At 46.0% G+C, this 24,735-nt stretch overlaps 1 protein-coding gene across 1 annotated transcript; it reads right to left on the bottom strand.

The window, feature by feature from the left end:
• Nucleotides 1–11,970: 11,970 nt before the first annotated feature.
• TAF1A (TATA-box binding protein associated factor, RNA polymerase I subunit A) lies at nt 11,971–23,833 on the bottom strand. Its single transcript, XM_009097029.4, has 10 exons — nt 23,520–23,833; nt 21,751–21,920; nt 20,818–20,931; nt 19,639–19,837; nt 18,891–19,021; nt 17,187–17,345; nt 16,044–16,110; nt 14,819–14,939; nt 13,502–13,662; nt 11,971–12,295 (listed from the first exon to the last, which is right to left on the bottom strand). Exons 1-10 carry the CDS (start codon nt 23,659–23,661, stop codon nt 12,159–12,161), a joined length of 1,401 nt encoding a protein of 466 aa, XP_009095277.1. The 5' UTR covers nt 23,662–23,833; the 3' UTR covers nt 11,971–12,158.
• Between the last annotated feature and the right edge of the window lie 902 nt (nt 23,834–24,735).

The following is a 24,735-nucleotide window of genomic DNA, read 5'->3' as shown; positions in this document are numbered from 1 at the left end:
TATTTAGTTCGAGTTTCTTCTTTTCCGTCTGAAAAGCTGTCCCTTAAATACTTTTTTTTTTTTTTGCATTTCGCCTTTGATATGCTATCTCATTTATTTCCTTGATTATGTAATTACAATAATTATTCATGTGTTTACTCCCCTCCTATTCTTTTGACCCCACTCAGGAGGTACAGTTGGCATTTTGGCTTCTCTGGAGGTCCCTGTGGATTATCTTTTTTTTTTTTCCAGGTTTTTATTCTAGCTGCCTATCTTCCTGAGAAAATATTATTTTCATTGTAGACCGCATCTCTTCTCAAGTATAAATGTTTGGACCTAAAAATTGGTTAAATTGTTCAGGTATGCCTATGGGATCCTCCAAATATCCATTTTATTTATTTCTTAAAATTTCTGACCTCATACGAAGTCTAAGGAGCATTTACAAACCCCGGTCTGCCCCTCTTATGGGAACCTCTCTTAATGGAGATAGACCAATTCCTTTATCCCATTCTTTTTGGATTTTTATCTTCTAGAGCGTTTCTCCTATATTTTTAGGAAGAATCAGGAGAGGGCTTTCTTTTAACTGACCTTTTAGTGTTTCGAGAAGGTGATTCCTTGAGAGAAAGAGTTCCCCTGACCAGCCGGAGCTGTGGTTCCCAAGGGAACGGAGCTCGGGGTAGGACGGGCGGGGCTCGGCATAGCGCCGAGTCTCGGTCCTCCAAAGGCGGGGCCTGCAGGCGGGATCGCCCGAGGGGGTGTTGCGGTGCAAACCGAGCTGGAGCGTGGACAGCCCCCGCATGGCTAATGGCGGCTGATCCGGCAGAGACAAAGCAGGCGACTGACCCCGGCTGCACTGATTCTGGTCGGCTACCGCCGGTGCAGCCGGGCATGGGACAGACGGGACAGACGGGACCCCCCCCCCCCCTCGGTGCGGTCGGCGCGGTGACCACGGTCCACACGGCAGGACAGACCCCCACCCAGCCGGCATGGTCATGGTCGGAGGACGGGCCGCGGGCCAAGCGGCTGGGACTGTGGCAGACGGACTGTGCCGGTGCCGGCACAGGGGCTGGGGGTGCAGCCGCGAACGGGTGGGGGAGGAAATGGAACGGAGGAGGTAATCTTTTGTTCCCAGCCTTTTTCTTCCACCGTTTTTCTTTTATTGCTTTTTAAAGATGTTATTTTCTTACCGTCTTCCCACCCCCCCCCCCGCATGTGGTATATTCTTTTTCTTCTGGATTAAACAGTTTTTTACAAATCCAGAGCTTAACAAATCCAAACTTTTGCTTGTATACTTTGAAATGGTCGACGAGCTAACTCACGACCTTCTCATGATGTTTTTCTCATCACCCTTTTATTTATCTTTTGGTAAATTCTACATCTTTCAGTTACTTGTTTTTCTACTCCAAAAATCTCAATGCACCCATAGTTCCTTTAAAAAATGATCACACAAAGCCTGAGTATCCCCCTGGGTTTTCTGATGCATGTCTTCTAATATTCCCTAGTAAGCATTTTATTAACTGTCTTGCATCAAGATGTTTCCATTTCCCTGATTTATCTCGTTCACCTCCTATCTTGTTTAATTCCTTTTTTTCTCAGCTTCTCTAAACTTTGGAATTTCCAATTTTTCCTCATTTGGGAGTTAATATTAACTCTTTCAGCTCCATTTTCTGCTGCATCTTTAGCTTCCTGATCTGCCAAATTATTTCCTCTTATTTCTGGGGTCTTCATCTTTTCACGTCCCTTAGTATGTACTATAGCTATCTCTCTTGGGTAATTTTAATGCCTCTAAAACCTCTAAAATAAGTTCTCACGTACTAATCCTTTTCCTCTTGAATTAAGTAATCTCCTTTCATAAATTTTTCTTCAGCTATGTGCTACTCTAAAGGCATACCTTGAATCAATATATAACTCCTTTCTTTTGTGTTAAATATTTTTGTGCTCTTTTTAAAGCATATAATTCACAAGTTTGAGCCTTCTAGTTAAAGGTTAATTTCCCTTTTTCAGTAGTTAGCATGTTTCTCTCATCAACTTCTGCATACCCTCTATTTTGCTAGTTGTATTTCTGTTAGCTAACATAACTCCCAAAGCGCTATCTTGGGGGTTTCTCTTCTACTATGCTTTTATTCCCCCTTTCTTCCCTGTATCCAACTTACTGGTTTTCTGTTCCATTTTCAAGATCTTATCTCTTCATCCCCTGCCTCTGTTTCTTACTTTCACTAACAGCTTTAATACCACTTTTCTTTCCCAAAAACAACCTTTTTCTCACACTACTTTTCAACACAATACTCGGTTCAACACACCTCCCTCCGAGGAGATATGGTAAAGCTTCTACATTACCCATACTTCCATTTGTCTACATTCACTCACTTTTATTCCTCATTCACTTTCACACATTCCTTCACACCCTCAAGACACAAAGTGGATCCCTGCCACCAGAAAATCACGGGTCCCTGTGGCTCCCCTCGCCTTGGGGTTGGCCTCCAGGTCTCAGTATTGCCGGGCCTCCTGGAAGGGCCCTGACTCTGGTCGCCTCCGGTTCCCGTTCACCTGTGAGGCTGTCTGTGTGTCGCTCACACTCTTCAGCTACGGCCCCCTCACATGCCCAGGGAACACTGGCCTGGTTTGCAGGTCACACACACCCTTCAGCTAAAGCCCCACCCTCCCCGGGAACAATATTCTGGTTTGCCGGTCACACACTCCTCTTTCCACTGCCCCCCCACTTCCCACCCGCCCGGGAAGTTGAGACTGATTTTGTGTGTGACTCACTCTCACACACACAACAAGACAATTTTAAGGTACTTTTTACTTTCACATCACTTATTACAGGTTTAAGTATTACTGACCAGTCCCAGTGCTATTGGATATCCCTCAACCCAGCTGTGTTGTCCAACCCCAGATGCTCTTGGGTATTTTTCCCTGAATCCTGACGTGTTGTCCAACCCGAGATGCTCTTGGGTGTCACTGTCGAGGCGGTCACGACAAAAAGCAGAGACCACAAGCAGTCTCAGTTGGCAACTCTTTATTCTTGAACATGGCTGATCTTTTATACACTTTCCAATTGTTTATGCTTCTTCTACCTTAATTATTGGCCACCATGATTCAACATAATTTTATTGGTGAGAATTTACGGTGACTTAACTAACTTTCTAAAAATACTTCGTCCAGCTGCAAAGTTCTTATCTTTCTTCAGTTCTTCTCTTCTCTTTGTCTCCTTGGTGACAGCCTTGGAGAGAGCTCCTTATCAGCTTCTTGCTTCTCACTCCTTTAGCTAACAGGCCCGCTGTTAGCCCCTTCCACACTTCGGTATTTTTCCTTCAATCCAGCTGTGTTGTTCAACCCCAGATGCTCCTGGGCATTTTTCTGTCCCTCAGCCCAGCAGTATGGTACAACTACAGATGCTCTTGGGCATTTAATTATTTTTGGCTGTGTTGTTCAATCTTGGATGCTGTTGGGCAACATTTTCATCCCTCAATCTAGCTGTGTTGTCCAACCGCAGATGTCCTTGGGTATATCCTCACTCAGGCAGAATTCTGCTCAACCCTGCTCTGGGATGCTCTAGGAATGTTAATCCCTCAACCCAGCAGGTTTTTAAGGGCCCTTCCTGTCCCATTTCCAACTGGATTGGGCTAGGAAACATTGCTCCCTACCTCCAAGGGGTCCAAGCCCTCCCTGAGACCCAGTCCCAGTTACCCTGGGGGACTTTTTCACTCCTATTATCACTTGCTTTGTCCCTTTACTGGCTGCTTCTCTCGTGAAAACTTGGAAACGCAGCATGGGAGACTGCACTCACTTGGCAGGTCTGGGACAACCAGCCCGCCTCTCATTCACACACATTCATCTCCCCCACTGCCCCCCTGAGAAATACTTACCCTTTTTCTGGCTTTGTGCTGCCCAGAAAAAGGTGCCCAGACGTCCATAACTCTTTGTTTCTATTGTCTCATATTGTCCTAATTCAAATTGTCCAAATTATTATTACTCTAATTGTATTACTATTTTTATAACCATTTTATTACTATTAAACTTTTAAAAATTAAAAAACAAGTGATTGGCATTTTTCACACTCACAAAGGAACACAGGCAGATAATGGAAGGGGGAAGCCCAAGTAACACCCTGCTGGGATGCTCTCAGAGGCATCACAGGAGAGTCATCAGTCCATCAAAGTCAATCTTTGCAAGTTCAGGGGAGCAGAGGGGCACAATAGCCGTCAAGAAGCCAAATAAAGACTCCAGGGAAGGGACACCTGGTTGCCTGTCAGGGCTGTCCCAGAACAGCTTTAGATCCACGTTCAGGCATGAACTCCAGTGAGGTGGACAGTGGGAGCAAGTCTTGATCATCTCTCTCACTTAAGGAGGAGTTGCTTCCCAGGGCTGAAGGATACCCTATGGGATGCTGGGGAAGAACATTTTGAAACTTCACAATCTAAATTAAAATAGTCCAAACCCAGTTTAAAATCTCTAACACAACCCCCTTGTTGGATATCATATATGAGCTTGCTACCAAAGTCCCAGGATCAACTGACAGGGCCTTCTCCTGATCAGATCTCTTACGAAGCTGCAAGCATTTCAGTGGCCAGATCCTGAGGGGGCATGGAGTTCAGACCAATAAGAATATCCAGACTGGGTCTTTTAAAAATCTTTATAAAAGAGTAGCCTGGGAAAATAAACTTCTGTGCCACATGAACATTGAACATCGGGAGTGAGTTGTGTCTCTGTCTCCTTGCCCCTTATCCAACCTAACATCCCCTGACTATTAAACAATGCGGAAGCAGAATTCTTAGGGACTCAGAAGTAAAGAAGCACTAAGGTTGGGAATGATGAGTAATTGCTTTTAACAAAACATAGTTACAGCAAGTGTTTCACTTAATGTTTAAGACACGTTGTCTTAAGGCACTTCTCACAAGACCCATGTGTGTCGCCCTGATTTTGTAAAACTTTGTAAAGCCTTCTGATGTTTATATTCTCTCAACAAACTTTCTCACACACAATTCTGTAAATAACCTATGTTTTGCATTCTTTCATGGAGGTGGAGAGAATTGATGGACCCTTGGTCTGTCCAGTGGCACTGGAGAGGTGGCACTGTCACCCTCCAATCCACTGTCACCTTTGGAAAACTATAAATGTTGGAGTCAGAAAATAAAGGTCCTCTTTTTTTGTTCCCCTCGAGAGCAGCAGTGTCTGTGTCATCATTTCGTGCCTTATCTCAACATCTGGTGAACCCCTTCGTGTGAATTTGAGACCTCGAGTGTCGTGCGGCCTTGCTGGGTGAGGTTGTATCCTTCCCCCCCGCCTTGGTTGCTTGGCGTTGCCTGCTGCTCTTGTGAGAGATGGCAGCCTCTGTGAGTTCCTCAGATGTTTCTGTTCTTTTAGACCTCTGGAAAGTTCTCCTCGACCGGAGGGGAGTTTCCCTTTCCTGGAGTGAGTTTGAGAGTCTGTTTCTGTGGGCCAGAGAGCAAGGGTTTTTTTCGGACCCTTTGGAGGCGCTCTCTAGGGAGGCGTGGTCTCGCGTGGGGGAATCGTCTCATGGTTGCTCTCCTTGACCATTGTTCGGTGGATGTGAGATCGCTGATGGTGCACTGGAAGAAGTTGAGTGACGTTTGGCGGGGGTCTCCTCGTTATAGCTCTCGGGGTTCCCTAGGGACCCCTTCTGTCTCGGATGTGGAGGAGGGGGAGTCTGATCTTCTGTATGACGCAGGACCCTCTCCCCCACCCCGAGAGGGAGAGCTGGGGGGCAGCTCCGCCTCGGAGGGCGATGTCTGTTCCCCCGGGGTGGATTTGGCTCCTGGCCAGCTGGCCCCGAGCCCGGCGGGGGGTGCCCCGCAGGCATCTGGGGACTCGGTGGAGCCGGGGGGCCGCCCTCGCCCCGCCCCGCCCCGCACGGCTGGCGGGACGGGGGGGGACCCTCCCTCCCTGTGTGCCTTCCCGGCACTTGGGGACAGCGGGCAGTCACGGGCCCCGCTCCCGCCTCTGTTTGACTCTGATTCCGTGACGATTCTGTGTCCGCACTGTGGCGTCTCCGCCAAGTACCCCCTGGCTGCGGTAGGGACAGCTTTGCATCCCCCTGGGTCCGGCTTCTCGGAGGGGGAGGCGGTTTCTCCCGTCCCTGGGCAAGCGCAGTCCGTGGCCGCAGCCCGGGGCGGGCCGTCCATCGCTCCTCCGGCGGGCCCGGCCCCCGCGGCCTGGCAGCCCGCCCCGCCCCGCCCGGCGGAGGTGGTACCCGCTGCCGCCTTTCGCGGCACGGGTCCGGCGCTCATCGGGGCTTTGCCCGCCCCCCTTGTGCCGGCCCGCTCTGACGTGACTCCATGGGCCGTGCCCCTCTCGGCACCCGGCCCCGCCCCCGTGTCGGGGGAGGGGGGCCCCACGCCGGTTTCCCGATCCGTGCCGGCGCCCGCCCCTGCCCCCTCCACGGAGCCCTCTGCCAGGGCTGCGGGGCGGCAGGGCGCTGAGGTGTTTCGATTTAGCGCGTCTACCGACGCTGCCGGCGGGAGGCCAGTGACTCCTCGGGGCCATGGTCAATCCTCGTTGGCTTTGTCGACGCTGCCTTCATGTCAGGTGACGGTGTGTCCGAAGGAACCCAGCCGTTTCTGGCAGGAAGTTAAAGCTAAGACTGACGAGATGTGTGATCCTGCATCCCCACGGCAGCTGCGGGATCGAGGGGGAGTCTCCTCTGGCTCTGCTGATGCTGCAGGAGATGCAGGGCCTGGCGCTGTCGGGCTGGCTCCCAGCCCAGCATCTGCTTTTGTCCCTGTGATGCCCACAGGACAGGATGTGGCAGGTGCTGCAGCTTCGTCGGGGAGTCTCCAGGCCTTCCCTGTGATCAGGGGTGTTACTCACAACACCCATCAACCTATTTTGTTTAAGGTAGAGCAGGAACTTTGCGATGCGGTTGCTAAGCATGGTCTGGGGTCTGTGGAAGTTATGCACGTTCTCCGGAGAATTACCGCGGACGTGCTGACACCTCATGACATACGCAAGCTGGGCCATGCTCTTTTTAACCCTGTGCAATTTGTGGTTTTTGACGCCAAGTGGACTCGCCTGGCAGCTGAAGCGGTGCGGCAGAATGCTGCGCTGGGGGCGCAGGACCCTCGGTGTGCGGTTGTCGCTGAAATGCTGTTGGGCACGGGGCATTTTAGTGATGTTCAGGGGCAGGTTGGCTATGATCCTCTTGTGCTTCAACAGGCCCACGAGCTGGGCGTGGCGGCACTGGTTCAGGCTGTGGAGGTGGCTGCTCCGCAGGCACCGTATGAGACTATTCGCCAAAGGGCTGATGAGCCGTTCATGGACTATGCAACGTGGCTGTCTGCAGCTCTGGAGAGGCAGGTGTCTGATGCTATGACAAGGGATCGCCTCCTTTCGAACATGTTAAAACTTAACAGCAATGAGGCTTGTAGGAGGGTCATAGCGGCTCTGCCTGCGTCTGCTACTATTGCAGACATAGTAGAGGCCTGTTCGAATTTCAACCTGGTGAGGCCAAAGTTGGGTGCCGTGGCTACTGCTGTGCAGCCAGTCTGGGCGGCGCCGCAGAGCCAGTGGCCGCAGCAGGGGAATGCGCGGAATGGCAAGAAGAGGGGGAAGAAGGCGCAGAAGGCCAAATATCCCATGTTTTTATGTGGTCGGTGTGGACGGCCTGGTCACATGTCCAATGCTTGCAAGGCGACGGCTCATGTTAATGGCCAGGCTTTGCCGGGTTCGGGAAACTGGAAGCGGAGCGCCCCGGAGAGATGCGCTCCGACACAAGTCTCTCTCCAGACCCCGGAGCCGATGGAGGTCTGCTCTGCCGGCTTGCGGCCAGCACCCGCGGATCAGCAGGTGTGGATGTCTGCACCGCAGCAACTGTTGTCTTAGAATCTTGTCGGATACACAAGATTCCCCTGGATGCTTTTGGTCCCTTGGGTGGAGGCATGAGTGCTCTCCTGATGGGGAGGTCTAGCGCCACCATTCAGGGCATCATTGTGCACCTGGGGCTCATTGATGCAGACTTCACAGGGCAGATTTGTGCCATGGTTTCCACACCCACCCCCCCGTCACAATCCCAAAAGGGACGCGCATTGCTCAACTTGTGCCTTTTAAGTCCTCTGTTCGCAGGACGGCTGACCGGTCACGTGGTGTGGGCGGCTTTGGATCCACTGGGTCGCCTCAAGTTCACTGGACCACCGTCCTGTCCAAGGACCGTCCCGAGATGCTGTGCACCCTGTCCAACCCTGGTGCGACGCCGTCGGACATCCGCCTCCGCGGACTTCTTGACAGTGGGGCTGATGTCACGATTCTCTCCCTTGCTGCCTGGCCCCCGGAGTGGCCCCTGGATCCGGTGGAGACGCCTGTCACAGGACTGGGAGGGACGGCGCAATGTTTCGTGAGCCAGCGGCCCGTGCTGGTCGCAAACCCGGAGGGACAGACGGCCTGGGTTAGGCCTCATGTTACCTCTACCCCTGCTAACCTCTGGGGGAGGGATGTTCTGTCCGCCTGGGGGGTGCGCATCGGGACGGGTTTTTGATGGGGGCCACTGCGACGAAGGGCGCAGACTGTTCTACGCCTCCTATACGGTGGCTGGTAGACAAACCTGTTTGGGAGAACCAGTGGCCCCTCCCTCATGAAAAATTGGTCGCCCTTCGAAATCTGGTGCAGGAGCAGTTGGACCAGGGTCATCTGGAGCCTTCTACCAGTCCCTGGAACACTCCTGTCTTCTGCATCAAAAAGAAATCTGGGAAATGGAGGTTGTTGCAAGACCTCCGAAAGGTCAATGCCGTGATGGAAGGCATGGGAACATTGCAGGTGGGCATGCCATCGCCTACCATGCTTCCCGCGGACTGGCCGATCCTCATTGTGGATCTGAAGGATTGTTTCTTTACAATTCCTTTGCATCCCAATGACAGGCCGAAATTTGCCTTCACGGTGCCAGCAATTAACAACGCTGAGCCGGCACAGAGATATCAATGGAGGACGCTGCCCCAGGGCATGCGCAATTCCCCAGCCATATGCCAATGGTATGTGGCCCAGGCCTTGTCTGGAGTTCGCAAGCAGTTTCCTGATGCACGTCTGTATCATTATATGGACGACATTTTGGTGGCTGCGTCCACCCAGGATGAGCTGCTGAGGATTCAGCCTCGGTTGCTGGATGCTTTGCATGCTCATGGGCTGCAAGTGGCTCCAGAAAAGGTTCAACAACAACCACCTTGGAAGTATTTGGGGGTCAAAATTCTGGAACAGACAATTTGTCACCAAGAGGTGCAATTTGTGCATTCTGTGAAGACACTGAATGATGCTCAGAAATTGGTAGGTGTCATCACTTGGTTGCGTCCATATTTGGGACTGACCAATGCACAGCTGTCTCCGCTGTATGATTTGTTGAAAGGAGACAATGATCTAAAGTCACCTCGCACGTTGACCCCTGAGGCGCAAAAGGCGCTGGAGGTGGTTCAGCAAGCTGTTTCGGCTTGCCAAGTTCATCGCATTGATCCCTCCGTTGATGTCACTGTGTTCATCACCACTCCAGATTCGCATCCCACAGGTATCATTGGCCAGTGGAGTGACAAATGGTCCGATTCCTTGCACATCTTGGAATGGGTTTTCCTGCCCCATCAGCCGCAGAAGACGGCAACTGCATTGTTTGAGCTAATCGCTCGCTTGATAATCAAATGCCGGCAACGGTGTTTGCAATTGATGGGTGCGGATCCCGCAAAGATTGTACTCCCGGTGCAACGGGAGGATTTTGACTGGAGCTTTGCAAACAGTGTGTCCCTGCAGAGTGCTCTGGAAAACTTTTCAGGGCAGATCACTTATCATCTGCCCAGCCATAAGCTGTTGCATGTGGCGAGATTCACACAAATGTCTTTGCGGCCCAAAAATAGTCAGGAACCCGTGCAAGGACCCACCGTCTTCACTGACGGTTCCGGGAGGACCGGAAAGGCCATTGTTACCTGGAAGGATGGATCTGAGTGGCAGGTTTTGGAAGGTCATGAGGATGGATCAGCCCAATTGGTTGAACTGAGGGCTGCTGTCATGGCATTTGAGAAATTTTCCCAGGAGCCTTTCAACTTGGTCACGGATTCCGCCTATGTGGCCGACATCGCGCAGCGATTGGGTCATTCGGTTTTGAAGGAGGTCAGTAATCCTGCCTTGTTTCATTTGCTGAAGACCTTGTGGCGTGCCATTCAGGCTCGGGTTCATCCCTTCTATGTTCTGCATGTGAGGAGTCACACCTCTTTGCCAGGCTTTATAGTGGAAGGTAACGCGAGGGCTGACAAGTTGGCTAACCCAGCGTGGGTAGCACCTCAGCCTGATACACTCGCGCAGGCCAAGGCATCACATGGGTTTTTCCACCAAAACGCACATACCCTGCAGAAGCAGTTTCAGCTGACGCCAACTGAGGCTCGTGACATTGTTGAGTCGTGTGACGACTGCCACGCGCTTGCTCCGCCTTTGCCGGCAGGGGTAAACCCCAGAGGCCTTAGGGCCTTGGAGCTTTGGCAGACCGATGTCACCCAGATTGCCGAGTTTGGCCGGCTCAAGTATGTGCATGTCACGGTGGACACGTTCTCCTCTGCGATGTGGGCTTCTGCTCACACTGGAGAAAAGGCCCGTGATGTCATTGCCCACTGGAGGCAGGCCTTTGCCGTTCTGGGCATACCTTCTGCTGTGAAGACCGACAATGGTCCTGCTTACGCATCACAGAAGGTGCGGCAGTTCCTGCAGTTGTGGGGTGTCTCACACAAGTTTGGTATCCCTCATTCTCCAACCGGTCAAGCTATTGTAGAACGCGCTCATGGTACTCTGAAGCGGGTTCTTCAAAAACAAAAACGGGGAATGCAGGGTGAAACCCCGCACAGTCGGTTGGCAAAAGCTTTGTACACAATCAATCATCTCACTGTGCCGCAGAACTCAAATAATCCTGTCATTTTGAACCATCATCTCTCGTTGCAGGCTGCGGATGAGGCACTTCAGCCTCGAGCGAAGGTTCAGGTGCGGAATTTAGTCACCAAACAGTGGGAAGGTCCCTATGACCTTATCGCTTCGGGGCGCGGGTATGCTTGTGTATCCACAGATACTGGGGTACGCTGGGTACCTTCGAAGTGTGTTCGCCCTGACCTGCGACCGCAGAGACAGAATCCGGCCGACGGGCAACATGGAGACCGTGACCAACCTGAAAGGCATCAAGCGGGTGACTCATCGAGTGATGACTCGGATGCAGACGACGCGAGTGATCGCTCTGATGACTCCTCCGCAAATGGACACTGAACATTGTTCATGTTTGTTTTTCACATTGTTCATTTTCTTTTTCGTTTTTTCTTTTTTAGACAGAAAAGGGTGAGATGTCGCCCTGATTTTGTAAAACTTTGTAAAGCCTTCTGATGTTTATATTCTCTCAACTAACTTTCTCACACACAATTCTGTAAATAACCTATGTTTTGCATTCTTTCATGGAGGTGGAGAGAATTGATGGACCCTTGGTCTGTCCAGTGGCACTGGAGAGGTGGCACTGTCACCCAATCCACTGTCACCTTTGGAAAACTATAAATGTTGGAGTCAGAAAATAAAGGTCCTCTTTTTTTGTTCCCCTCGAGAGCAGCAGTGTCTGTGTCATCATTTCGTGCCTTATCTCAACACCATGTGAACCCAGACCAAAATCCCAGAGGGAGGTTCAAGCACCTGGTCCTCCAGAATTCTACAGATGTGGCATTAAAACAGAAGTAATGGTTCTGTTTTAATGCCAAAATGGTTCCATTTGGGAACCATTTTGTTGTTGTTTTCAAGCAAACTGGAATTCTGGTTTGTGATAACACATGGACAATTGCTTTCCAAACACAGCAACACTGCATATTTCAACTCATGGGCATGACTGCACAAACAAGTCTCTTCCAGGAGGTAGAGAATTTTGCAGTGTTTCTGTGCCTCTGCTCTTTTAAGATGTATTTGAAATCAACACTGTTTGCATTTCACACAAATATTAAAGTAACATTACAAAAATTCTTTCTGTAATTCTTCAGACATTATCACTTGATTTACATTTATTTTATTAAAAGAATAAATACCAACCAAAGTGATTTTACATAAATATATTTAAAAAAAGTCTAGTACTGAGTCAAGAGGGTCTGCCTAAAGGTTCTGGAGTACCACCAACACAAAAGTCAGTTTTACAGAGAGGAAAAAGTACCAAGAACCTTAGGGTCACCTTCTCATCAAGGCTAAACAGAGGAATCTGGAAGACCACATATTCTCAGGGAAACAGGATTGTGCCTAGTCACAATCTTCTTCAGCATCCGAAACCTTTTCAGTTGAGCTTTGCAGCCTTGGTGTGATACATATTTGAAGTATTTGCAATCTAAAGAAATTTAAAAAAAACAACACTAAGTTACACCATGATACAAGCAAATACAAAATGCTTTCATAATTTAAATAATATGCAAACAGCTAAGAAACTTTTCAGTAATTAAAGGTATTAAAATCCAAGACATGCTCATTAGAGACATAACTGCAGCATTAAATAATCTATCCTCACTTAGCCCAGCAAACATTCTACATGTATCTAAATGCTTGTTATCTTGCACAATGCTTTTTTCTCTTTCATTTTTGCTCTGCAAATAAGATCACAAAGTAAAATTTCAAGAGTGTAAAGCAGCATTGATATAATACAGTATCATATATGTGCATACATTAATTTATTATGCTAGATAATGAAAACAGAAGCTCACATTGAGACCAGTAAGTACTGAAACTTCATTCAAGAAAATCTGAACTGGAATGCTTTTATTTGCCATCTGGCAATTAAAGGGAGATATCTGATTCTACTGAAAGCAAAACCAAAAATATCCAAAGAGCTTCCAACATTAAGCTCTGTTTGTTCTATGAGAAATTGTTCTTTGAAGTGCAGAAGAAAAAGTTACAGAAAAGCTGACAATGAACATGTTGGCCACCAACCAGAAGTTCAAACCAGTCTACAAGCCGTTGTCTCCACACCATATTCCCATTCTCAATTTAGCATGTGATTCTTGGCCTGATCCTCCCCTTGTTTTGGCAGCATTTCAAATAATGCTACTAAAGAGGTAATAATCTTCACCTTTTTACTAAATTGATGATGTTTTTCATTCAGACTCTCCCTCCCTTTCCTGCATTACAACATCCCCATGGTCCTTAATGACCAGCTGACACCCAGTATTGCTGAGATACTGCCCAGGCTGGCATACAGCAAGCAAACTCCCCGCGGTCCTCACAATATTCTCTAATGAGGGTGTTGTGCATTTTTGGAGTTATGGTTTGAAGGTCAAACAAGACAAATGGTACTGTGGCTGCTCAACAAGGCTAGATAAAACTGAATTCTAAACCACAATAAGACCAGCTGCCTCACTGTTAAATATCAAACCAACTTAAATGAACCTTTCATGTTCACCTTCAAAAACAAGAATCTTATTTAAAAGAAAGAAACTCTATTTCTTCCAGGCAGCAGAGCAGCTGCATCCCATGTCATTAGGGCTAGAACTAGACATTATTTCTGTTCCATGAACTGTAAAGAAAAAAAAAAAAATCATACCCTTTCCCAGAAGAATTCCAGCCACCAGAGCTTTTTCATATGAAAGGCTTTTATTTTCCTGCCAATTCCTTTTTGCCAAGTAACGGCTAAAATGGAAGTCCGGCCACCAGTCCTTCCTGGAGTTCCACTCTTGCTTGATCCAGTCAAGATGCTTCTCAGAGCTGGAAAAAGGTTAAACAAATTACAGAAGAGGTTAAAATGTAATAGAAAGATTATTAGGAGACAGTGAATGTTATAATCTACACTACAAATCTCCTAAATTGCCAACACAGACACACTGACTTTATACCAAAACACTAATACAAGCATTTTTACATAAAACTAACAATTATTTTTTAATCTCTGGCAACACTTGTGAGGCTGAAAGTGAACTCTAGCAGTTTTATTAAGCCTTGGCAATAGCACAGATAATGGTTTAAAATTAAGCAAGCGTTTCACTTGTCTGCCAGTTTTTCAATAGTAATATGGAAGTTTCTCCAGGTTTGTCAACAAATGAATACTATGAAGGGGCTGCTTTGTCCTTAGGAAAGGTTTATGTTACTCCAAGCATACTCAAAGACTAACTCATCCCCAACAGTTATTACTGTTAGGCAATAACACCCTTAAACTAAGCATTTCAGCAACACAAACTCCTTCCAGCCCCTCAAGGGAATCTGCAAGAAACACGAAGAGGGAGTTTTTGCAAGGGAAGGTAGAGACAGGACAAGAAGGAACAGCTTTAAACTGGAAAAGGACAGGTTTAGATTAAATATTAGGAAGAAATTCTTCACTGTGATGGTGAGGCCCTGGGTCAGGAATGGCTTTAAACTGGCAAACGACAGGTTTAGGTTAGATATTAGGAAGAAATTTTTCAGTCTGATGGTGAGGGCCTGGGTATGTTTTGCCCAATATAGTATTGGTGAGTGGTCTCTCCCTGTCCTTCTCTCAACCCATGAACACTTATATTTTCTCTCCCCATCCAGTTGCAGAGTGGAGGGATAGAGCAGCTTTGGTGGGCGCCTGGTATCCAGCCATGGACTGCCTACTACGCTGCTCTAATGGGAGGTGTCCCTGCCGATGGCAGGGGGGCTGGAACAAGGTGATCTTTCAGATCCCTTCCTACCCAAACTATTCTAGGATTCTATAAAACTATCTACAGCAGGGAAGTGACATTCCCATACAGTGATCAAACTGCCCAGTATATTCAAAGATACTCTGAAGTTGTGTATGAAAGGCAAAAATGAAGGCAAAGTTAGATCACAGAGGGTCGCTGTGTCCACTGCCCAAAGGTGGAGACTTGACAATTTTGTTTCAACACACTGCATCAAAGCTACTTACATTACAATTTGTTTCACCTGTCTTGCCAAACAGCTCCATGCTTTTGCATTTTCTTTCCAGCCAGCATAATCCAAAGCTGCAAAAATAACTTCTAGGCCCAGTTGACGCTTTTTTCTTTTCTCTGGAAAAAGATGAGGCTGATTAATGAATTACACAGATCAGGATAAACTCATTTGTAAGGCACAAGTGAAATACAGTTCTCCACTCTGCCCCTCCCCCCAGTGCTGCTACTTTAAACATAAGTTATGTTTATTGGTATAAATTTCTTTAAAAACTCCAGGTTATTCTCATTGGTTATGAAAAGCTGGCAAATATGTCACACATGAACTGAAAAAGGGAGGTTTCAGACGAAAGGTCTCTTTTTCCTCCTCCCAAAGGAGAATCATGGTTTGGGTTGGAGAAGACCTTAAAAATCATCAAGTTACAACCCCCTGCCATGGGCAGGGACACCTTCCACTAGAGCAGGTTGCTCAGAGCCCCAGCCATCCTGGCCTTGAACACTTCCAGGGATGGGGCATCCACAGCTTCCCTGGACAACCTGTGCGAGTGCCTCACCACCCTGACAATCAAGAACTTATTCCCAAAATCTTTTCTAAACTTCCCCCTGTCAGTGTGAAGCCATTAAACCTCATCATATCAGAGGAGTGAACAATCTTTCTTCATTTACATTTCACCAATCTGTTGACCTGCTGAGACATACCAAGCCACAAGAAGACAGACAGCTTGGAATACAATTGATCAGCATGGAAAAAAAATAGTCTTCAGATTAGAAGACTCTTCTACCAGTTTGAAGATAATGCTCCCTTAAAGAGAAGGAAAATTTTGTTGTTTGATCATTAACAATGAACTAAAGAATAGACACATTCCAATAAAGAAAAAAAATAAATAGAGATTCCCAAAATGGAATGTAGACCTTGGAATTTGGAGTAGGGCGCCTAAAAAAAATTAAGTTGTTTTTGAGATCCTGCCTGTGCCGTACAACTGCTTGCTTTGCTCAGCCTTTAAAATAAAAAAAAAAGCACTTGTTTACACAAGTTTGTAAATGACTGCTCACACATGTATCTTAAGAGGTTATGGTGATTGAAAAGATGACATTTGAGTGGGTTTTTTGGGATTATTTCTTAAGAAACAAAACTCATTTCAAAAGCAGAAAGAAGGCTGTAGGATAATCCAGAATAGTTTTCTGAATTTACCATAAATGAAATGAACAAAGGTAAAGACTTACTTGATTTTTGAAGCATGGTATTAAAATCTATCATTAGTTCATGAGAAGGAACAATATCGTGCAAGATCTGAAAAATAAAAGACAAAACCCAGATAGGTTATTTTAATGTGAAAACTTTTGAAGACTCTTACCTGACCAAGAAAAGCACAGGCTTCAGAGCTTTGAGTGCTTTTAGTTCGGAAAATTAAGCAATCTGGTACTTTGGTGCTTTGATATAAAGAATGGATCTCTAGGTCCATTTTGTACATTTGTGACACTGCTCTGTGACACCACAGATGAAATACCTTGATTGCTGCTGACAAAAACTGCTTGTGGCAAATACAACGTTCTGAAGGAGCAGCCCAAATGCATATCCAGTGTCCCCTTTTTTGAAGGCAACATCATTTTCTCCCTAGGACAGTTCTAGCTCCCCTGTATACTGCTCTGTGCATTGGACCAGTTTCTGGACTTATCAAACCATTTCTATGATTTATCTCTGTTTTCTAAGAGACCCATGTCTAAAGCCACTGCTAAAAAGCAGAGGAGAATTTCATGCAAAACTGCTACAGTTTCAAAGTCTAAAACAAACAAAACAGCCTTACAAACCTGTTTATAAACAAAACTTGTACTAACAAAAGCACATTAGTGCCATCAAGTGGCAAAGCATAGTTTGCAAGGAGTACCAAGTGCAAGAAAAGCAGGAATTTAAAAGCTTAACCCAACAAGGTCTTATCTGCCAACAACCAGCAGACATTCACTTTTAGCTTTAATGTACAGCTCATTGAAAACAAGCAAAGAAAATAATTGCTAGACAGGATCAATAGGTGAAAGAGAAGGCATTTAATGATTTGTACAATATTGTAAGGATCAAACTCTAAGAGAAATCAATGCATGCTATACACAAGTCTGCTGATACAGACTTCTGGAACCATGTGAACATGCTTTCTGAACTTGCTTACTGCCTTTAAGTGATATGATGTACCAGTCAGAAGCAAAACAAGAACTGGAATTCAAGGAGAGTAAAGGATTCTGCCCCCTCCCACTAACTTCCCACTACTTCCCACAATAAATACGATAGGATAAATTATGTTACAGAGCTTAAGCAAGCTGTCAGACAGACCACCCCATGACTGACACAGACTGTACCTCCTAAGGGATACCTACCTTCAGTGCAGATATGAGGGATTTCTTTGATTCACCCTGCCTCTTGAGGAAGTGATAGAGGTAGACATGGGCATTGGGGTTAGCAGGGAACTTTGAGTTGTAGGCATATTCATTTAACACTTGGTGGGCCTCGTTGTGATCACCATAGAACTCCAGCAACTAGAAGTTAAGTCTCTCATTAGTTTGTCAGATACAGGGAACCAAACTCTTACAATTAATTCCGGACCGCCACAGAGCCATCCAGCAGCACAGTCTGTATATAAGAGTGCAGTGTATTAGATAATGCATATTAGATAATTACATACACGCCCATCTTAATTTTACTGGCTACTCTCAGGACAGAGAAACAAGAATTCACACACAGAAGCTACCATGGGAGAAAATACCTTAATACCTACTTAATTGTCAAAGGATTATCATCCCTTGCACACTGGAAAGAGATGCTGAAGGCACCTGCCATATCTCTAGAGACAGAACTTGGCAGATGCCAGCACCAAGGAAAATTCTTGAGAGTCCTAGATTGCCAAGCACTGTGTATGTTAGAGGTGTGGCAGTTATCTTCTGTTAATTAGGCAGTTTTCCTTCTCTTCCACAACCCATCCTCCCTCCAGAGAGATATAATCAGTTAATGGGCCATTGACTCTCACTGCATGACTGATAAAATTACAGCATCCCATTGTGAGATGCTCTGCCCAGAGGGAGGAGCCAAGCATTCATAACTAGATATAATCTGAGGTTCTGGGACAGCAGAACAGCCTTTCCACTGGATTCCCAGAGGAAGAGTTCTGGATTCCCAGCGGAACAGCTGCCTCTTCACTTCCAATCTTCAGAGGAGAACTACAACCTTCTACAGGATCACTGCTCCAACAGAACCACATCTGACACTCCAGGAGGACCGCAGCCACAATTCCAATTGGACTGCTACCAACACCCTGATCCATAGGGTGTCAGGTTGTATTCTCACTCTTGTTCTCAAACAACACTGTCAGTGTTGTTTTCATTCACCACATTGTTTATTTTCTTTTTATTTTCTTCCCTAATAAAGAACTGTTACTCCTCTTCCCATATCTCTGCCTGAGAACCTCTCTTAATTTCAAATTTTTAACAATTCGGAGAGAGGGAGTTTACATTTTCCATTTCAGGGGAGGCTCTTGCCTTCCTTAGCAGAGTCCTGTCTTTCCAAACCAAGACACGTGCTTAGAGAAGTCAGAGCTTATCAGTGTTCACAAAAAGTAAAAGATCTCTTTAAAATTACTAATTCTTGGTTACAAATCTTAAGTAGGTATTTAAAAAACCCAAAGCAGAACAGAGAGGGGCTGCATATTTGGCATCTCTAACATTTCATGTATCCAGAGAAAATACTGCCCCTGCCATAAATCAAAGTGTTCTCAGGAATTTGAACTAAAGCAGCTATGCTCCAATTTTTGCAGCCCCACAAAAACAAAACATGTAAGCTGTTTGTCTACTTCTTTTTCTTGACAATGAACAGATAAAAGTTCTTTTTGTACTGTGCTCAGACTCTGCAGCTTTACCAGGAGTATGCTGTGCTCTGTATCAAAGACTGTGACATGCACATACAAATGTATTGCTTTTGAAATACTTTGTTTTCACTCACACACAGAGAAAATAATCTGCATATGGGCATCTTAATGAAAATTAGACAGGGAAACACAAAAGAAAGCCATCTGTAAAACAAGCCCTTACATCCACATAGCATTTCACAAAGACATCCCAGACTCCAGGTATTTTAATAATCTCCTTCAAGTTCACTGCTGCTTTCCGGAAGTAACCATGCATTTCCTGCTCAACAGCCAAGTCTGCAAATCCATCCTCACCTACCAAAAGACAAAGGAAGGTCACAAAGTTATTAACTCTGCCAAGTACAGGGGTCTTGAAGTGCTGCACCTTAGGGATGATCACATTTTGCTAAGCAAGGACTTCAGCCAGAGAGCTTTTAAGAAAAGACTCCTCAGTACTGAAACAAGACATTTTCACTGTTCCTCATTGAAATTTATAATCAGTTTCAACTTATGGAGCACAATGAGTAGGACATCAAGAGAAGATGCTACCAGCACAAGGTCCATAAGCCAAATTCAACATCTGGTTTTCAGAGAAACAGAGATCTAGTGCAAGTAATAAAACGCTGCTATCACTCAACATTCCAGCGGCAATCATGCACTTGCACACCTATTAAACCACTGCTTTCGGGGAATGCATTCCTTTGATCACTATTTTAGGTGATGCTGGCTGGACAGGGGGAGAAAGAGTTTCAGAACAGCATTTCAGGGCACTTCATAAAGTGCTATTTTGGCACTGCCATCACTGCTGATATAGAATTCTGTACCAGCCACACCATCACACACTGATGTCTGGTAAAGGAAAAGGTGTCATTGCAAACCTTGGCATCTGCATGAGCAAGCTGAAGCTACAGCTCAATCCAAAAAACACTTACCATGCTCTAAAAGGAATTTCTTCTGCTTAGACCAGCTACAGTAGTCCAAGAGCCCCCTGTAAGCCTGAATCAGCTTAATTTCCTTATCCTGAATGGCTGTTTGTTCTCCAAACCTCCAGCTTTCTGCCAGGGACAGGTTCTGGTAGGCTTCATCTATTTGCCCATTACAGAGGAGATGGAAGACATGCTCCAAGCAGACCTACAACCCAAACAGTCCAAAACACAGCATTACACACTCAAATGCAGAGAATCTAAGCAATACAGCAAAGTTCTACACACATGTGCAAATAAAGAGGAGACTTGCTGACGTGCATAAAAATATTGCCAAGACACGTAATGAAGAATTTAAATTATTTGCGTTGCCTCAAAAACCTGCTTGTCTTTAACATGTGCTGTACCTGATTTAGAAGATCTAAAAATGACCTGAGGAAACCCAGCTGGGTTGCATTTGCTTATTTTTCAGAGCACCTGAAAGAGGGATGTCCTTCCATCCTACCATGTTGATTGGGCATGATAAGATAAAAGCCTAAACCTTCAGTTAGCTCCAGAAAACCCTTGTATGGAACTTCTTTTGAAGACCTTTAAAAACAGTATAAAAGACAGAGGCACCATCCCAAGTGTGCAACAGCCAAGGAAACCAACATTATAGGTTTGAATGAGCCACCAGAGGGGAAAAAAAAACCATTAAAAAAACCCCCACAACTGTGTGACACAGGTGTGCACAACATACAGTTTTATAATCAGATTAGCTACTCAAAAAGTGAGAGGGTAATGAGGCAAAATTTAAGTACAAATGCTTAGTCAGCAGCACAGTGGTCAAATTAAAGACTGAAAATAAAACTTGGCAGGTAATTACCTGTATTTAGATGTCATTGGGACATACATGAATATGAATTTGGTTCAAATTAACAGATTAAAGGGTTTTTAAGCATTTCTAAGGACTGAGAACATACATCCATGATCAAACATACAAACCAAATGAGATAAGGTTAGGCATAAAATGACCTTCAAATATAATGCAATTGGTAATTCAAATTTTGGGTTTGAGTTTTATTGACACTGGGTTTGAGTTTTATTGGCACGAATGTCAGTAATTTCAAAAGAGATCTGGAAATTAATATTCAAGTAAGTGTTCAGATAAATGTGAAAAATCATCAGGGCTGCTTTAAGTACACTCACCTTCAAGTACCTTTTTACTCCTAAAGTTTTCATCTGTTCCATGAAACAGCTGAACTCTTTCATCCTGCTTTGGGAATGATGCCACAAAATTTCAGTTCCTATTCTCCAAATCATCTGTTAATGGGGAGAAAGAAAATCAAAACCAACCTTAGTACAAAAATGGCAACAGACATCACATATAGTCTTACTAAACTTCTAGTTACTGTAGGACATGAAAAATGTACATTTGAGTTGCAAATAAAAAATACTACAAAGCATTATCTACTGCAGTAGTAACCTACTTACTCATCCAGTAGGACTTTTAGAGTCATTCAGTGGTTCAGAATAGCTCATTATAAATGCAGCACTCCAGAAGAGTTTATGAAAACTGCATGCCAAAGGGTTCCTCCTCCCCTCACTGAAAAGTTATGTTCTTTTTTTATATGATCCCACTAAGACACCAGGTATACACAACTCTTTGAACTTAATAGCAAAGATTCTTTCCAATTTGATGTAGCTCCCCAACTGCATGCATTTGTTTCCAAAGTCTGAAAGCTAGCCATACTCAAGTACTCCATTTATTTAAAACTCTGATCCTTTTCCTTCCGCCTGCTTCCATCTACCTGCAAGGAGTTTTGCAGCTACTGGAAAAGCTGGTAACAACCTAAATAAGACACCAACTTGCAAACAGATTCTGACTGATGACATGCCAGAACCAAACACATTTACTGCTTTCCCATTTTAGAGGACTACTTTGACTTTTCATAGATACACTGCTGATAGAGTGAACTTATATAAAGCCAAGTCTTCTTCTGTTGTGACAAGGATCTATTAAAAAAAAATCAAGCCTGTGATTAGCTAATTAAGACAGACGTTGGTCCTGAAGTATATGGATGCTGTTATGAAAGTATTTTTTCAACTGCAAAAAAACTCAGATAAGGAACATAGGCTTACCTCTGATGGACCAATGTGTTCTCTGGAATAGTCCTTTTCTAGTGACTCAACATAGCACGTCAGAAACTCTGCAGCCCTTTTCCACTGCTTTTGTACCAAGGCATCCTGAATGTAATTTAAACATGCTTCCTTGCTCTTCTTGAAGTTTAACTTGTATTCATTGGAAGATGCTAAATAAAGAACAAAAAAAACCCCAAACAAACAAAAAAATCAACTAAGCCCACAGCAGTCACAGCCCTTATTCAGATAGCCACATGCTCTCCCTTTCAGCATCTTTCTTGTATGGACACTACAGAAAGTCATCTTAAGCTCTGTGGTTCTGAAGATGAACAGGGAAGCAAGATTATGGGACAAGCTGGAAATGTGATATGGAATGACATTTTCCATAAGCAGCGCATAGCTGTGCTTGAAATTGCCATTCACTTGAAACAGTGAATAGCCAATTATGTTACACTACTGCCCTACTAGAATCATGGAGCCATATGGAAAATGTCATTCCATATCACATTTCCAGCTTGTCCCATAATCTTGCTTCCCTGTTCATCTTCAGAACCACAGAGCTTAAGATGACTTTCTGTAGTGTCCATACAAGAAAGATAACTTTGATAACTTCACAGTATATTTTGTCATATTTTGGGGACTATTCTCTTCACTTATTAGTCAGCACCTAAGTTTGTGATGCCACGGTGCTGTAGATTTGCACGCACACAAACAGACTGTTCCAGTACCAAAAGCTAAACAATTCCCACAAAGATAAACGTAGAGAATTATTCTCATTTGAGTACAAGGCTGCAAAGAGGTCTCTTGGTCTTTTTACATCAATAGTAGTTCAATTTATACTGAAACCAGGACGAAACTGAAACTTCATTCCTATGAAGTGTGTTTAAAGCTCACAGCTGTATGACCCTACAACAATTCTCATCCAGAAAGAGCCACCTGCAAGGCACATGAAGAGCTCACCAAGAGACCTCCTATCTGGATACTGTAGGCAAAGGAATAACTCAAACAATGGCTAAGTCAGGTAATCACAGAACCATGAGAGTTAGAAGGGACCTCTGGAGATTATCCAGTCCAACCAGCTGCCAAGGCAGAGTCACCTGGAGCAGGTGACACAGGAAGGTGTCCAGGTGGGATTTGAAAAAGTCTCCAGAGAGGGAGACTCCACAAACTCCATGGGCAGCTGTTCCAGTGCTCTCCCACCCTCAATCTAAAGATCTCCTTCATGCTCAGGTGAAACTTCTTGTGCTTTAGTTTATGGCCACTGCACCGTGTCCTGCTGCTGGGCACCATTGAAAAGTCTGGCATCATCCCCCTAGCACTTGTCTTTGAAAAAATTACATGCATTAATGAAATCCCCTCTCAGTCTTCTCCAGCTCTTCTAAAGAGGCTCAGCTCCCTCAGTCTCTCCTCGTAAGAGATGCTCCATATCCCGAATCATCCTTGGTGCCCTCCGCCGGAGCAGGAGCTCCACGTTTCTCCTGCCTTGAGGAGCTCAGAAATGGGCACAGCTCCCCAGATGTGCCTCACCAGGGCTGAGTAGAGGGGCACGATCGCCTCCCTCGACCTGCTGGCACTGCTCTTCCCGATGATACCATGGGCCCTGCTGCCCGCAAGGGCACACGGTCGGCTCACAAAATAACTACGGTTATTTCGAACCTCTTTCCCGGCGCAAGCAGACGGTTGGGCGGATAGAAGCTGAAACTCTGCCACCATTCCCAGGACAGCACGAAGGAGTTCACAAAGAGAACGCACAAACGCCACTCCCTTACCCGACTGCGGCGGCAGGAAGGGCAAGTGCAGGGGCGGCTGCAAGGCCGCCTGAGTGGCGGGGCTCCTTCTCCTTCTTCTCCTTTTCTTCCCCTCTACTACCACCGACGGCGCCTCCTCATAATCCTCCAGGAAGCTGTCCATGGCGCGGCGAGCAGCCGGGCTCCGACCTCACCTTGCAGTTCAGGGGGGCGGGAGACGCCGGCCGAGCCGAACGCGGGGGCTCAGTCGGGGCCGGGCGGGCAGCGGCCGGGCCGTCTTCTCAGGCCGGCACCTCCCGGAGGCAGCATGGACGGAAGATCCCAGCAGGCGCCGCGTCCTGGGAAGCGCAGGGCGGGAGCGGCCCCTGCGCGTGCGCGCCGAGGGGGCCGGGCGGCGCTGCCGCCGTGAGGGGTCGAGGGTGCGCGGTGCCTCCGCGGCGTTTCCTCCGCTGCTTCCCCCTGTGTGTGGGGAAATGAGGGATGCGGGCCAAGGGTGAAGCATGAGGGATGAGGTGGAGCATGGGGCGTAGCTGGGTGTGTGCAGGGGTGTAGCAGAGAGGTGTTTATTTCTAGATATACCGCAATCAGGGCATGACTAGAACCGTGGCTAATGCACTGGTTGTTCCAAGGATAATTTAGCGAGCTCCTCCTGTCACTCTTTCCATTAGCTGTATTGCTACTTTCCTGTTCTTTTGTTACTCATAACGTTCTACAGAAGAAAGAGATTCGGAATCAAAATCCTGTGCATCGTAGAGCAATGATGCTGCCTGTGTTCCTGCTGGATTTTGGGAATTCGTCTGCTTTAGCCACAGCATCCAGTTTATACAAATCTGTGCTGGAACTTGTTTCTTAAAACCACTTTGGAACTGAGTTTGCCCCGGACTGTTTTGATGTGTATAAAGTCCATTTTACCGCATAAGATCTCAGAGAGTTGGGTTGTTTTTTTTTTCCAGAACTGGAATGGGAGAGTGAGTAAATAATAAACTGGCTCAGATTAAAGGTTGCAGTGTCTTGGTTCAGCTGTGATCAATAAGCAGTGTTGGGAATAGTGCAAGGCAGAACAGTTGTGTACAGCATTTAAACACTTAAACCTCAATATCATACCTTAATATGGTATTTAATAAATCAATGTGGTGAAAACAGAAGTCTCCCTTTGCTTTTTCTTTATTTTTAATCCTGTGTTCTTCCAATGAAGGCCAGCATTTCAGTTCATGGGTATTGTTATTAATGGATAATT

The sequence above is a fragment of the Serinus canaria genome, chromosome 3 (genome assembly GCF_022539315.1).
Source record: "Serinus canaria isolate serCan28SL12 chromosome 3, serCan2020, whole genome shotgun sequence".
Classification (NCBI taxonomy): Eukaryota; Metazoa; Chordata; class Aves; order Passeriformes; family Fringillidae; genus Serinus; species Serinus canaria.
This window is presented reverse-complemented; position numbering and strand designations above follow the sequence as displayed.